Genomic DNA, 17,390 nt, shown 5'->3' on the forward strand with positions numbered 1-17,390 from the left:
CCCTAATGACATCAAGGTGTTAGAATGATGATTATGATTAGAAATGTTTGGAATTGACTCGATTAACCGAAATCGAGTATGATTAGAAAAGAAAGGAAGGAAGGAGAAGAAAAAAAAGGGAAAGGAAGGGAAGGGTAAGGAGGAAAAATGCACATTGTTTATTTAGAAGGAAAGAGAAGGGAAATAAAGAAGGAAAATCAAATGTTGTCCTTTCAAATCCCTTCATTTTATGAGAGATTATATTCTTAATAAAATTTGTTTATTTTTTCCTTTAAATCCCTTATTTTCCATTTTGTTATCAAAAAAAGATTTTTCATCCTTTTAAATTTCTTCCATTCTTTCATTTCTCACAATCCAAATATAGCATTAGTAATTAGTAATTTAAGCAACCCAAAAAGGCAAAAATAAAAATCCCAACTCCCCCACTCGCGGCAATCTCTCCAAGCAGTAAAATCTATCAGAAACAGATAGCAATCAATTAAAGAAAAGCCAACTTCCTACAACAATAACCACATGAATTCCCCCCAAATCAGTCCCAAAATTGCGAACACTTGAAAATGTGAGGCAAAGAAATAAGGGGACATTACGCTTTACGAGCCTTCACCGCAATTAAAGTAATCAAACCACAAACTCCTGGTTAGTTGCAAAAATCATGGGATTAAGATTTCCTTCTTGCTTTAAACGGTCTTAAGATTTGTTAGTGCAATTAGATCGTTTTATTATGAGATGAGCTATAAATTGCTCATTTTTATAGCTAATCACTTTAAGATTGTAATTTATCATTTTGAAATTATAAATGATCACTCTAAAATTATAAAAATTAATAATTTTAAAATTATAAATAATCACTTTAAGCACATAAGTGACTATTTAAGACAATAAATATATATTAAATCAACCCAATAGATTTTGATTTCATTTTAGAATTTATGTTTATTTTGTCCTTTTCATTAATACTCCTAAGAAAAGTACCTTCTCCTCCCACATGTGTCTTTCCACATGTGTCTTTCTTATTAAAAGTTAAGCAAAAAAAAAACCAAAATTCAATAAAATAAACCAACTAATATAAATTTCTCATTTTAGCTTGAATATTAGTTTTTCAATTTTTTTTTTTAACCGACTAATAAATTGAAGCCAAAAATCAGCTAGAAGAACACACACCATTAACCAAACACCCCTTTATTTGTGCAAAATCCTTGGGGTGAATAGCTTTTTCTTGAAGGTTTGATATGTAAGGAAAAATTGAATCAAATAAGCTTTTTTATAAAAAAATTCTCAAAATAAATTTAAAAAAATTTTAATTCTTAAAATAAGTGTATTTGTATGTGAGCCTAATAGTCAAGTTTGATAGTTGTTATTAAACAGCGAACAAACAGAGTTTCAAAAAAAAGAAAAATTTGCCACGATTTTGTTCGCTTTTTATTTTAAATTATTTTTTTGTCCTTTCAAATGTTATAATATTATCTCTTTTTTTGTTTGTTATTAATAACATTGAAGAAAGTCATGATAAATTTTTTTTTCTTATTCGTTGTTAGCAACAGCAAACAAACCTAATCATAGATTCAGATACAAAGCCACTTATTTTGATAATTAAAATTCCCATAAGAGTTTACCTTATTAAATCTTTAAATAAGAATGAGCACAATTTTAAACACACTACTACAAAAAAACTTCAGTAATGGTGATTAAATTGGTTTGATATGATACTAATTTGGAAATAAATGACCATCACATCTAAAACTACTAACAAAGGTATTGATTTTTTGTAATTGCTCTTGTAATGTACTAGAATTTTATACATTATGATTGAATCAATAATTCAAATTGGAATAAGAGTAATTCCAGTAAATGAGGAGACAAACGGGGAGAAAAAAGCCAAAAAAAAAAAAAAAAAAAAAAAGAAAAAAAGGAAAGCCTGCCGACAGTTTTAACACTAATTGTATATTCATCAATGATCAGAATTTTTTCCAAGGGAAGTGGGGGTGGGTGGGACACAACATGCAGCGTAAGTCAGCCAAGTTGTAGAAGAAAAAACACTATTTGTAGTCATCACTCATCAACCCATTAATTTCTGAGAACTGCCATATCTAAAGACTAATACTTGGTACTTCACTTGTTCTATTGACTTGTCAACGTTAAAGACATGTCTGAATTCTACAAGTCTATCCACACACTGCAAAGACTTTACTACTAAATTATTTCCTCGGCTCTCTTTCTTTTTTGGTGTTCAGAGCTACAAACACTGGAATTACATTCAGGGATAGATATCATATCATGGCTGATTTTTTTTTTCAAACCAAGCAGACAGACCTGCATAGAGACCAGAAAAACCATGCTTAACGCATAATACTCCATGATTTAATATGTACTCTTATGTTTGTTATCAAGAATTGTGATTGATCAGGTGGATATGACTCAGGTTGATCATTGTGCGTCAAAAGCACCAAATAAAGAAGCTAATAAACAGCGTAGAACAAGATCAAATCGACCCTCAAGTTTTAAAGCAAAACTCCAAATGCGAATTAGTTGCAGCTCGACAAAGAAAGAAATTGATTCCGAAAAATCATAAACATTAATTTTGAATCCCAATATAAATAGGAAATTAAGCATAACCCGGATGTGAAAATCGATCCTTGATATGCTTATATAACCTTTAGCCTAAAACAAAACTAATCTTAATACAATTCTAACAAAATATGACGGTAGCTGACTCTACCCAAAGGAACTCAACCAATAAAAAGGGTGTGTTTGGATAAAAAAAAATAGCTATTCATCTGGATAAACGAAAGGGAGAAAGATTAAAAGGGGACAAAAGATAAATCTTTATAGAAGGAAAAGAGTACAAGTCTTACAGACATCTGTGAAGACTAGTTTAACCTCACTAAACTGTCTTCTCCACAAAATATAGTAGAAATACGAGACTACGATTACACCGTTCTCTTCTCCCTCTCTCCGCCTTCTCAACAAAATCCTCTCCATGTTCGTTACCTGAACCTTCTCTCTCCAACTAATCCCATTCTACGCATAGTCTAATTCTTTCAAAATGCCCTGTTATGTCATTCCTTTCTTTCCATTTCCTTGTTCTTAATTTTCAAGGGCTAATGAATGTTGCAAATGACGAGCATTTCTTATTATAGTTAAATAAATACAAACAAAAATAAAACAATAAAAAAGAAAATAAAGCCAAGGTATCAATGAGGTAGCAATGATAAATCATGATGACTCCCATATATTGTTTCTGCTGGTGCAGAATTGGAAGAAACTTCCATGTCTTTCACTCTCTGCTACACGATGAAGTCATTTTCTCCCCTCTCCTTCAATCTACTTCCTATCCATTCCAAATAAGAAAACACTCACTCTTCTTCGCTCCTCTCCATTCCACTCATTCATAAAAACAACGTTATAAATTATGAAATTCCCTCGAACAAATTCAATCTTTGTCAAGCCAAGGCTGGTCAAATATGATAATCTAGCAATGATTTAGAAGATCAAATTAATAGGCTTCTGCTGCCTGCTTCATTAAAACAAGCATCTGGCTACATGATTTCTTTCTAACAACAAATTCTCAAAGCTCATAGTAATTAATACCCAGCAGCCAGCTACTTACACCACATTAAAGCAGCTAACCAGAGCGCACTACTCAAGTCAGTACTGCCGTCTGACTTCAACAAGGAACCCCAAACAATAATAGATGAAGACCTCGTATAACACAAAGTTAACTAAACACATGCCAAAATTCCCAACACTTCTGGCCAATCATTCTCACAACCGAAACTCATGACATCAATTATGCTACGAATTTTAAAAAAATACCACAAGTTTGGAAATAAAATCAGAATTATACCCTAAATACAGTTTCAAGAACTTCGTTACAAGGAAACCCATGTTTGAAACTACAAAAAGCCAATCATGTGGCATTCAGATACACTTGGTTTAACTCACAATACTGGCAAAGCATTAGGCTTGACTAGGCATTTATATGATTATCTCTAAATGTGGAATATTTAGGGTCTAAACACTTTGTAATGTAAAAATAAATGAACCTGCAGATCCTGGTGGGACATAAGGTACAAAAGGATACGTATATAATTACCAATCAATGCAGTGACAAATAATTTCAACGGCAGGTCTTTGGCCAGAATTAACACCGTGCAAATTGTGATAAAAGCTCGGAAAAAAGGCTTCTAAGATAGCCCAGGTTCATGATGTTGTTGCATGGTTCCAGCATAAGTTAATTAAACTATTTTCCGACATACAGGTGTTGATCAGCAGATATGGTACAAACACCAGTGCATGATAAGTGCCCATACATGCAGGGTTGCACTTCGGTATGGAACTAGGAGAAGAGAGGAAAATAAAAAATCCTACTAGAACTAAAGATTATCATATCATTGATGCAAAGACGAGGAATAAAATATTACTAAAAAAAGAGAGACGAGTGATTGTGGGACAGCTGAAGTACGGGGAAGGCAAAAAGAGACATTCCATAACTGAAATGTCATATTAGGTGGTTTCCACCTTAGTTCCAGCCTAGGTTTGGGTATAGCGTATAAGGGATTCAGATGTGCACAAGCTTACATTTGTAATACATCGAGGTTTTTTCCAATTGACCCTTAATAGCATACATCATATCAGGTTGGTTCAAGGGATCTCATGATCCCAATGATATTGAGCAAATCAAAGAACTTCACACCACCATCAGCATGAAACTTACACAATCGCAAACGTAACATATTTAAACATTACACTATGCTTTAGACTTACTCAACTAATTTCTACATGTTTTCATAGCTGGAAAAAACATTTTTTGTACGAACACACCCTAAATAATATACCATCTCCATCCTCTTGGTTTTACAAATTAACTATAAACGACTTTACAATATAAAATTTTTCTTAGCAAAATTAATATACGTAAAATTGAAAATGAAATTTTGGATGCTTAGCGAGGTCTCCATACATGTGTCCAACTTTAAGGAAATTTCCCCATTAATTTAAAAAATTTTCAGTAATAGAAACTCACTAATACACTAGACTAAGTAACATAGGTTCAACTAGGTATTTTTTCGAATGGAAGACTGGGAGATCAGGTATGCGAAGAAAAAATCTCCTAAGTGCATTACTTCAGAAGTAAAATGATATTTTCTGCAATATTGCCAAAGCCAAATTGAGTAGCTAAATGCAATACACTCCTATGTTAAAAGGTTTTGCAACTCACAAAGCCCAGCTAAGGTAGTGTTTCCAAACTTTCAGACATACAAAAGTTTTATTCTCTTTCCTGGCATTCTCTAGAAAAGCAAGTTTGTAAATCCCAACTACAACGATATTAACCCATCTTAGTCTATTCCACAAGACAAGTTCATAATCAAAACTTGCACTTTCAAATAAAAATATAGCGATCAAAGCAGCAAAGCCGTCAATAAATCGGAAGTCACATTTTCAACTTACAAGCTACACAATCAGTTAAAAAAGAGTCACAAGATCTTTCATTGAACAAACCCAATTTATTCGACTTTCCACAAGACAAGCTCAGAATCATAACTTACACTTTGAAAGAGGTCAAAGCAACAAATCATCAAAAGAAATCAGAAGTCCCATTTTTAACTTACAACCTACAGTGCTACACAAACTGTTAGAAAACAAGTAACAAGGTCTTTCCTAAAATAGCTCTAATCTAATTCCACTTTCCACGAAACAAGCTCATAATTGAGCTTGCACTTTCAAAAAATATATTTTACAGGTCAAAACAACAAAATAATCCAAAAATCAGAAGTCTCATTTTCAACTTACAAGCTACAAAACTCTTAGCAGACAAATCAAAATGTCTTTCCTTCAATATCAACTTTCAAGCTTAAGTTCTAAGCATACAACAGCGTTCGATAATGCCATGCCAATACTATCCAAAACTTCTCTAAACATTAAGGTCCATGTTGAAGCACAAGAACTCTTAACTTCAAAGCATGAGGGGAAAAGGTGCAAAAAATGAAATAAAAATGAACATAAAACTCTTAACAATCCTAAACAACATAATCAATTTTACCTAACCTGGAATAAACTTATGCTTACCAAATATTAAAAGGAACAGAAAAGTAGGTATCAACATATCATACTAAATTTAATGCGTCAACTTTTCTATCCTACAAAATACACTATCAAACCCACTATCATGGCCATAATATGCAAGTGTTGACACCCAAAGATTTAGCCAAGGGAAAAAGCATAACACCAAACTAAGGAACCTAAAACATATCTAAGAATATCACCATGCAATAATCTACGAGAAGTTGTAAGTGAATCTAAGCACGGTCAATTGAGAATTAAAGTAAAGATGGATGATAAGGAGTGCTTTACCTTACAAAAACTTTCCCTCTCTTGCCTACAATCCACCTACTGAATTTTAATCGAGTAAAAACTTGTAGGGAACTCTAAATACTGATTATGTAGGCAGAGATGAATTCAAACATTGTTTTACCCTCTCACTGTTAGCAAAATCTGGACATGGAAACTTAATGAAAATTGTGCAGCTTCTGGACAATGTGAACAATGAACACTAAAGATAAAAGGCAACATGTATCACTAATATTGCCCAATTAATTGACAACTTGGACTATACTTAGCAATTGAGTCAAACATCGGAATATGTTCAAGTGTCAAACTCAACTATTTACTTGAAAATTTAACACAATTGGTCCAAACTTCAAATTGGCATGTCAAGTGCCCGTACTCATATCGAAGCCTCAAAGATCAATCATGAGCACATAAGACAACATTAAGAGTCTGGCTCACTAAACAAGATCCAACTTTCAACAACAAAAAAAATTAATTACGTCTCCTAAGAACTCTACCATTTACTAAAGGTGCTTCAATGGTTCCAAATGGGATTTCAGTTAACGCAATGGATATCAGATTACCATTTCGAAAATTGCAACTCTGAACACTAGTAAAGCAACCATATCAAAAGAATAAAAAGTACAGCCAGATTCAACAATATAGTAAGCATAACTCCCATATTCATGTAAAGGTAGTGTTTTTAAACTGACTGTTTATTCTAGGTCTTATAGTCTCCAAGTTGGGCACTCCATGAAACACCAACCAAAGTAACAAACTCATCAAGGTTAACTAAGAATACAATACCAGCACATTAAAAAAATATCTAAATATGTTCTACATTGAAAAAACTACAAACATCCTACCTTCAATATAAAATGCAAAATCATAAAGACACAAGCAATAGAATTTATATCTTAAAACACTAATATCGGAAACACCATGACAAGAAGAAACGGCAATATAAATCACAATACCACACATGGGATAAAATCATAAGGCATAAAAGGTTAATTAACTATTTGATGAAAGCCAACGTAAATGGATATGAAACAAATCTGCACATATAATATCATCATGACAACTAAAAAAAGAAACATCCATAATAACAATTGGCAACAGAAAAATCCTCTATTTTTCTGGAGTCTGTCACAGCAAGAAAAATTCCATGATATAGTTACATTCAAACAATGAGAGGACCACCAGAAGCCATCATTGGTATCTCCGTATCTTATTGTATATAAACATCTTCCTTAAGCCTTAACTAACACACAGAAAGATCGAAAAAATTGTACAAGATTAAAAGCATTCAAAGCAAAGCAATTACCAGGTTAACAATATCCACCAGCAAACAACATTACGACCAAAGTAGAGCCATCACCACAAGAACACCAACAATAAGGAACAAATTTTTGAGGAGAAAATCTTGCCCTTGACTTGCTGCACGGTGATGATGCTGAAACTCGTGACCATGTCCGTATCCATGACCATGGTGCACCCCATTACCATGAAGTGTTTGAGGATACCCATAAGGAAACCCATGTGCAGCTCCATACATAGTATTATGTGGGAACCCATTAAACTGAAAACTAAACAATGACGGTAAAAGCCCACCAAAACCAGCAGACATAGTCATATTCCCAATCCTAGCAGTAGCCATTGGCATAAACCCACCAAAAAGCCCAAACCCAGAAAAATAATTCTGTTCAGGCCCAGGTGGAGGCGGGGCAGTCTCCGGTCGTTGCCCGGAAGGACGACTAGGTATATCAACACCAGGAATAGGCCTTGATCTAGGGTCAGAATTGGATTTTCCTCTACCATAAAGAGGAACAAGTTTGTCTTCCTGAACAAGGGCTTTACAAACAGGACATTCTTGTGATTGAGAATGAAAACGAAGCCATCTATATAAACATGGCCAACAAAAGAGATGCCCACAAAGGGTTACAATTGGATCTTGTGCCAATTCAAAACATATATTACACTCAAAATCACCAGCATCATTATTATTATTTGTAGAATTTTGTTCGGTTTTCATTGATTCTTCAAACCCATTACTCGAAGAACTTGCAAAATTTGGTTCTGTGTTTGCTGTTGATTCTTCAAACCCATTCACCATTTTTTCTAAACCCTAATTAAATTAAAAGCATATATCAAAATTAATCACCGGATCTAACAATTTAAAGCTATCAAAACAATAAAGTACAAATTGTTAGCAAGATTTAGAGAGTAAAATCAGGACAAGAGAAAATCTGACCTGGGGGAATTGTAGAAGAGTGAGGAGCACCACACCAAGAATCAGAACAAAATTGTGGAATTTTCAGCAACTTGTATATTGAAAAAATTAATCCTAATTATTAATATTAATACCTAATATTTTATTGACAAATAGAAGTATTTGAAGTACTCCTATTATTTACAACGGGGGAGGTTGGTACAAGTACAACGGAGATAAAGAAGATTCTAGGCTGTTTCAACTGAATAATAATGTTTATAAATTATCATCTTAACTTTTCCTTTCAAAAAAAAATCACGTCAAAGGTTCAATTTGTCAAAAAAAAAAATTAAGGTGGAATTTCTAGAAAATAACCACCTAAAACTAAAAACTTTAAAAGTAAATTTTAAAAATTAAGGTGTAAACTTAATCATAACTACAATAATAAAAGAATAAATTTGTAAGAGGTAGATACTTATTAATATCTTAAGATATACTTATCAATTCAATGCGTAACATTAATCATTTATATCTTAAGATATACTTAACTAAAAAATATAAAAATTTGAAAGTATTCGATTAGACGATTCAAACAAAATTTCACTTGACAATATTTTTTCTAGCACATTAGCGACAATATATAAAATAAGCTTGAAAGATGAATAATATTGATATTCTTATATAGCGACTATTTCAGAACGAAGCAAGTATATGTTTGTTTAATTCAAAAATTTTAAACTTCTAATTTATTCTATATTGACATTGATTTATTCAGTTTAGCATTGGCTACGTCTACTATATTCATTTTCTCTTTCATTTCAATAGTACTTAAATTAAATACTTAATTTTAAGACTAATAAGTTTAATTTAATTCATTCTATTTCAATCAGTATAATTCAATTAAAGATTGTATGGTCGTAATTATACATTTTTACTATATTAATCAAAGAAAAACTCATTGACGCAAGTACTCATGTACAACCTAAACTCGGAAACAGATCATTGACAAATATGAAAAGAAAAAAAAAGTATCATATAATTAGAAAAGACAGTGAGACCAAATGAATTTAACTTGTGTTCGAAAATATATATTTTAGTTCAAATGGTAAATTTTAATTATAAAGTCACAAATAAAGAATTTAAGAATGGTAAAATAAAGAATTTGAAAATGATAAATTATAAATTATAAAATTATAAATTCTCAAATTCTCAACTTTAATTATTATTAAAGTGAAATTAGCTCAAATTCAAATTTGAATTATTTTATCTGATAAGCACTTAATTTAAATCGATTCTTAATTTTCAAATAAACTCATTATTAACATTACATATCATTAACTAGTTTGAAATGAGCTTTTAGTAACACTCATATGAATTTTGGTTTTTGAAGGAGAGAAATTAAATGGTATAAAATGGAAGAGAGAGAATGCTCTAGTTACATAAAACTATACTTCAAGGCAATTCATAAATAAAATAAACTTTAAGGCAGTTTTAATAAATCACTACAAAAAAACACGAGATGGCTACAGGTCCATTCCGTAGCCATTACCCATATGACGACGGGATGGAGACGAATGGACCAGTAGCTATATTTCGCATCACCAAATGCATATTCCGTAGCCATTCCGTCGCCATTTATTGCGTCAGATTTTGATTATGTCGCTATATCCTGACCTTCCTTTTACATTCTAATAATATTATTTATTATTAATATTTTAATATTATTAATAAATTTATTATTAGTGTTTTAGTATTAATTAATAAGAATTAACGGCCTGTTTGGTTGATGGTGATGAAGTAATGGGAATGAAATGTTGTAATGGCAATAGTAATGAAGGAATGGATATGAGAATTGGTAATGAAGATTCTTTTGTTTGGTGTACATGACTAAAGAATGGTAATGGAAGATAATATTCCATTGATTGCATTTGGTTGTTAGTAATAAAAAATGGTAATGACTCTTAGTTTCATTAATGTATATTTGTATCTAAAAGCATTATTGTATCTAAATTATTCTATCTAATGATTTTTTTTTAATAATAATATTTTTTTGGATAATTACATACATTACCTTTTTTTTCTTCATTATTTTTTTTTTCTTCAGCTCGAAACAACATTACCTTATTTTATTACCACAGTAATACTTCATTACCATTACCGCCTAATACCATGTTGTTTGATGGTAATGAAAATGGCCCTTTTTGGTAATTTCATTACCTTATTTTATTACCATCCATTACCATTGAAGGCATCCAAACAACCAAAATTTTCATTACTTAATTTTATTACCATTACCGCCCTCTAATACCATGTACCAAACGGGCCGTAAGAATTTATAATTTAGATTTTAGGTTTTATTTTAATTAAAATAACAATAAATATATAAAAAAACATAAAACTAAAATAACAAATAAATATATACGACAAAAAGAATATATAAACAATAAACTAATTATATTAATATAAAAAATAGTAAAAAATATAATACAAAAGGTTTAAAATTACATATAAATTGTTTTTAAATAAAATTTACAACAATCTAAATCATCTATTACTACTACCACTTCCACTACCCCACCACATACAAGACCCGCCCGGACTGCCTGGAGCACGTGTGTTATGAGATCCATGGGAACCACCAAATGCATCGGGACTTTCACCATGAAATTAAAAAACTGAAACTAACAAAAAAAGTCATTATTTAACATATAATTAAAAAAAACTAATAGCTAATTACCAACAAACAAATACAAAAAAAATTCAGAAACTAACAAAAAAAATCTGAAAATAAACATTTGGATAGAAAATCAAAAAAATCTGAAATTTAAAAAAATAAAAAAAATAACTATCAATAATTAACAATAAAATCTACCAACAACAACATACAACAATGTGAACTAAAAGAAAAATCAACATAAACAAATTAACAAAAGCTATCATATAAACAAAAATCTATATATAAATAGAAAAATTAACAAATCTAGCAATAATAAAAATTACCAACATGTACAGCAACATACAAATCAAAAATTATCAAAAATAAAAATAACTAAAAAAAATTCAAAAGAAAACATAAAGCACAAACTAAAATTTACTAACAACAATATACAAAATTGAAAAACAAATCTACATATAAACTATCACCAAATAACATCAACAAGGTTGAAGGTTGATGGTTGAAGATTAAAGGTTAAAGAAGATTGAAAGTGAAAGATTACTTAGCATAAGATATTGAAGATTATTGGTAGAATAAACCCAAGTTTTCTGCTTCCGTAAATTTGAATTCTCACAAAATATTAATGGCGACGGGATGGAGACGAAAAATACCCATAGCCAACTTTGATGACAGAATGGCGACGGAATGGAGACAGAAAATGCATGTACCCAACTTTGGAGACAGAATGACTACGGGATAAAGACGGAAAATGCCGTAGCCAACCTTGGCGACGGAACTTTTCTGTCTCCATCCCATAGCCAAGCTCGGCGATAGATTGTCTCAATATGAGTTTGTTTTTGTAGTGAATAATTTTGAATCTAATCTAATTAAAACTCTTACTTATCTATTTATCTTTAGCTTTAATAGTTTCAAGGGTTTGATTTTTTTTGCTATCCCTAAAAAAAATTGCACAATTCTCATTTAAGATGGTCTCACTGATCACTTCAATTATTTAATATTTATGCATCCACTTTCATAGTTAAAATGATCACTTCAATTATTTAATATTTATGCAAAGATTAAAATTTTCACATTGAACATGCAAACACTCATTTCTTTGAATTTGAGCTTTTTTATATAAACAAATCTTTTTCACCAAAAAAAATATCATACAAGATTTGCTAAAACAATTGTTTCAATCTAAGATACTATTACGCTGAAAAAAAAAAATAGTATTACGCTTGGGCTAAATATTTCGTTGGCATAACTGTCCTAACGAATATGTCCATCTTGAACTAAACTGGCCCAACATACTAGATAAAGCCTTAGTAAACATGACTTATGTGATGTAGTAGCAAGTAGCAACTCTAGAAAAACTGAATTAAATTTTATTTTAAAAGAGTTCTCAAAATAAACTTTGAAAATTCTTTTTTAAAATAGTCGCTTCGTGTCCAATTCTAAAGTAAGGGTTTTTTTTTTTCTTTCTTACAGCGAATAAACGAAAAAAATCATTTTATTCGCTGTTACTAACATTTGAAAGGACATAAAAATAAATTATGTGAAATGTGAACATGATTTTGTGAACTTATGTGAAATGTGAGCATGATGATGTGAAATTATATGAAACGTGAGCATAATTTTGAAGCAAAGTTTCAACTCTGTACAAACCACGTGAGACCCAATAAACAAATATTTGTATAAAATGATCGATCATACTTGGTTATTCTCACAATTTACCATCAATTTGAAATACTTACAACTTATTATAATATATTATATAGGAAAATATCACTACTAGTTATAAATATAATTGAATGGAGAAAGTATGCCGCATGGACATGTAAATACTTCTCTAGTTCTCTTATATATAGAAATATTATGTGTGTGTTTTATTTGTTACGCTCACTACAAACAAGAACCGGGCTATAATATTATTGAATAACAATGTATAATAATGTATTAAGTAGGTTAAATTTTGAGATACTATAACGTGTGTTTGATAAGTGTGATTATTTACACTTATTTTCATGATTTATACTCCTTTATGACAATTATTAGGAGTATTATTAGTTATTTTGTACTTATTTTGGAAGAATTATATTGGTTTTTATTGATTTTGAGTATTTTAATCGTTTCTAGTACAATTCTTATGGTTTTGATTATGATAAATTTTAGTATGACTATTTTGGCTTGGTAGAAGAAGCTTGACAGAGAAGAGAAACAAAAAAGTTAAGTTGAAATTTAACACTGTTCAACAGAATTTCAAGAAACATATATCTTTACATCTAAAACAGGATCTCATGCATATATTAATACATATAAAGTATGTATAGGAATCATACCCACGATGCGTGAATTCCACGTAGTACGACCAGGTATGAAATGTCACCAAATGAGATTAGAACGTCACGTATCGTTCCTCTAGTATTGGTCCACAAGCACCAATTGGATCACCACGTATACTAGTATGGAATAAGAAATACTAACACTCTTATTACTATTATGGTGGATAAAGGTAGAGAGAAATAGCATACAAGCTTATGAAATATGATGAGCAAAGTGCATCTATTTGTACACAAATGCAAAACTTTTTCATAGACTCATTTGATGGTTACATATAACATTTATATGTAATAATCAAAACCAATTAATTTGTGTTTAAATTTCCAATTTAAAATACATCATCCAATCATGCTAATAATTCACACTAAATAGTCCATAAAGCATCTTTTGCAATTGGTATTATTTTATCCAATTAGTAACTCATATGCGTGACCTCATATGACCCGATTATAATAGCAGTATACTAATTTAATTAATATACAGATCAAAGTTGGGAGTAGTTACACTTGATTATTACTACCTAATATACTGGAATGTATTAATCTACATTATATTATATCCTATTTATGTTTTAGTAGTTACACTTGATTATTAGGACACTTATTTCCTTCAAGCATTGCATTGGGAGTAGAGTATGGAGGCTAATACAAGGGGAAAGGAGTTTGAAAGATCTAGAGTGTTTTGTATTAGTGAGTCTGTGTGATTTTATTAAAGGTGAGATCTTTGTGCTTGAGAGAATATTTACAAGCCTTGTGAGGGTTTGTTTTATTAATGTAATGTTCATTAATTAATAAAATACAATCTTGTTTGAGGGCGAGGTATCCAAGATACCTAATCAATCATTTTTGTGTTTTTGCTCTTGCTTTTATTGTTCTTAGGTATCCTATGCTTTTCTATTGTTTTTACATCTTGTTTATCATCATTGAGAGTCCTTAAGCCTTTCATTTAACTTGTAAATAAACTGGCGTAAGTTTATTTCCTTGTGTTTGACCCGCTTGCTACACGTATACCGTGTACATGCGGTAAATATTATTAGATATCAACCTTAACAGAAAATCTAAAGTCAAATTGAGAGTAAAATCTCTTAAAAAATCAGATAATTTGACTCTAATTTGTCCAAAAATTTTACTATCAAATTAGTTTTAGACATTTACATATTCAAATATTGTTATAAAATATAAACATATTTATGTGCTTATTTTTACTATTGTATTTGCTTGCATCATCAAAGAAGATTTCAGATTTCTTACATCATGAGATTGTTGAGTATAACTTTTACTGAAAATATAATTTTCATTCTAATTCAATTTAATTTTAATCCTTTTTCATACGAAACATATTCATCATAAGTTCAGTCGAACATCGTAAGAGCATTAAGAGTGAGATTTATTCTTCATCGAAAGGTATACTACAAAGTCTCTTAAATTTTAAAAAAACATTTTAAAATAACTTTTTAATGAGTGGGGCTGATGATCGGTGATCTCAACAACCAAATGCCAAATGCATGAAAATTGGTCCAAATTGTGTAGCGATTAAACCTCCCCTAGTTGCTCTCAAAATCTGAATGATACAAAAACTCCTATTGCATTGGAACATAAAAGTAGAAGACAAAGCTAATGATATTAGACAAATGAAGACTGTTGAGGTGACACATTATAATAGTGAGGTGAACATAACAATCAATCTGGCATACCATCATTTAGACAAGGAAAGAGGCTATAATATCAGATTTGGCCCATCTATTGATAGACATGTTCAAAACAGATCGTAACGATTTGCTAATCTCCTAATTTTATAATCGATTTTGATTTGACCCACTTCAAAATTAATTCAAAAACACGTAAAAAAAAAGTCAATGTTAATACAAGATCCGATTTTAAGCTGACCCGAAATACATAATTCAAAATGTATCGATAACCTAAATGAATGCCTCTAGTCATTTATATTATCTACTAAAAATAATCCAGAATCAAATGTTCGGCACCCACAGCATAGAATAGAAGTGGTAGTAATAGTTCCAATTTTGTGGCAAGTTCTAAAAATCACAGGTTACCACATTCTTCTTCCTCCAAAATTTTTGGCAACCACTCATAACTTGATAGGTGTCCAAATGTACATTTACATATGCCATCATTAAACAAGACGTAGAGGCTGTTGCACACTAGTCACTTCATCTTCTCCTTTAATTTCTGATATTATATGGGAAGATTATTTATGATCTAACCGATTTCGAATTTTATTTTGTGTGATTGAATCATTTAAAGAAATTTGCTTTCTAATCCCATTTAATTAGTCGAAAAGGAAATAATAATTATGTTTAGTTAAAAAAATTTGGAATACATTTGGATTAAAAAATTTGAGGAAAGATAATTAGTGGAGGGAAGAGAGATTGAGATTTTATTCTATCTTTCATTTTAGGTATAACACTCCGTTATTGATTTTTTATGTTTTCTACGTAATAACCCGCTATTTCCCCTTTATTGAATTGGGCGTGGTAGGTGGGTCGTTACACTATAAAAATTTTGTTTCTCACGAAAAGGTTGTTTAGTAGAACAACTTTTATTACAAAAAACATAAACAAATTAAAAAACCCATATATGGCTGATTGACAACTGATTATTGGTTACTGGTTATTGACTTGTTTAATATACCATCAGTTTTTTTTGTTTTTTTTTTGTTTTTTTGTCATTTGTTAAACTAGTTGTTTAAAAGAATTGTTTAAGCCAATTGTTATAGACGTTGTTGGGATGGATTATTCCACATTGACAAAATAAAGATGATGTGTACACTGTATAAGTTATTGGAGCTCTTCTTATTGTCATATGGTTTTGGGATGGTATATGTCCTTTGCTTATGAAGTATATGCACCTCGTGTTCCCCGATAATATATTGATATTTACAATAAGTCAAGCCTAATTTAACATGGTATCAGAGCCGAAGGTGATTCTTAGATATAATGTGGCTCACATGTGAGAGGAAGTATCGAAAATACTTCACATGTGAAGAATATCCTACATCGCTAAAATAATGGGTTGTAAAACATGTATATAATACTTGAGGAGTTATCCTCCTAATACCATATTGTTTTAGGAAAGACTGAACCCATCAAGTGTGGTATGCAAGTCAACGCTCATTATATGTGGGTTTGTGGGACCCAAGCCCACGGGTGCCTCATGGGTGTATCCACACGACTGGGTCCATGGGGTGATCATGTGACGAAATGTCACGACCTAATATGGTATCCGAGGCGATGGTTCGATTAAATATAAAAAATGGTAGGTCCGAAAAGAATGGCATTCATACCCTAACTTATTACTCCTACATATGAACTTGACGGGGGTTCGCATGTGAGGGGGTGTTGGGATGGTTTATCCCACATCGACAAATTAAAGATAGTATGCACACTTTAAAAGTTCTTGGAGCCTTTTTTTCCCATTGTCATATGGTTTTGGGATGGTTTATATCCTTTGCTTATGAAATGTGTGTACCTCGTGTTTCCCCGATAATATGCTGGCGTTTACAATAAGTCCATCAGACCTAATTTAACAGACATGTTTGTTAAAATTAGTTAGTGCTTGTTCAATATGAGTTTTTTTATTATTAAAAAATAATTGGGTTATGATGCCAAAAGTCAAAAATCAAAAAAAAAAAAAATACACATACTAGTTTTTTGGTTTAGTTTTAATAAAAGCCAATCACTTAAAACCCATTTATTAAATGACAAAACTCAAAAATCAATCAAAATGCCATTTGTCAAATATCCAATATTTACTTTAAAATGAGCAGCAAAAATTCAATAAAAGAAGGGCAAGTAAATAGAACAATATTATTTGATTTTTTATCATGAATACT

The 17,390-nt window shown here is 30.9% G+C and overlaps 1 protein-coding gene across 1 annotated transcript; it reads right to left on the reverse strand.

The window, feature by feature from the left end:
* Positions 1 to 1,670: 1,670 nt before the first annotated feature.
* LOC130808611 (uncharacterized) lies at positions 1,671 to 8,786 on the reverse strand. The gene is made up of 2 exons (XM_057674065.1): positions 8,582 to 8,786; positions 1,671 to 8,455 (listed from the first exon to the last, which is right to left on the reverse strand). Exon 2 carries the CDS (start codon positions 8,441 to 8,443, stop codon positions 7,685 to 7,687), a length of 759 nt encoding a protein of 252 aa, XP_057530048.1. The 5' UTR covers positions 8,444 to 8,455; positions 8,582 to 8,786; the 3' UTR covers positions 1,671 to 7,684.
* Between the last annotated feature and the right edge of the window lie 8,604 nt (positions 8,787 to 17,390).

Source organism: Amaranthus tricolor, chromosome 3, assembly GCF_026212465.1.
Source record: "Amaranthus tricolor cultivar Red isolate AtriRed21 chromosome 3, ASM2621246v1, whole genome shotgun sequence".
In the NCBI taxonomy this organism is placed as follows: Eukaryota; Viridiplantae; Streptophyta; class Magnoliopsida; order Caryophyllales; family Amaranthaceae; genus Amaranthus; species Amaranthus tricolor.

Coding starts and splice junctions, on each gene's coding strand:
- LOC130808611 (XM_057674065.1), bottom strand. CDS start 8,443: ATGGTGAATGGGTTTGAAGAATCAACAGCAAACACAGAACCAAATTTT.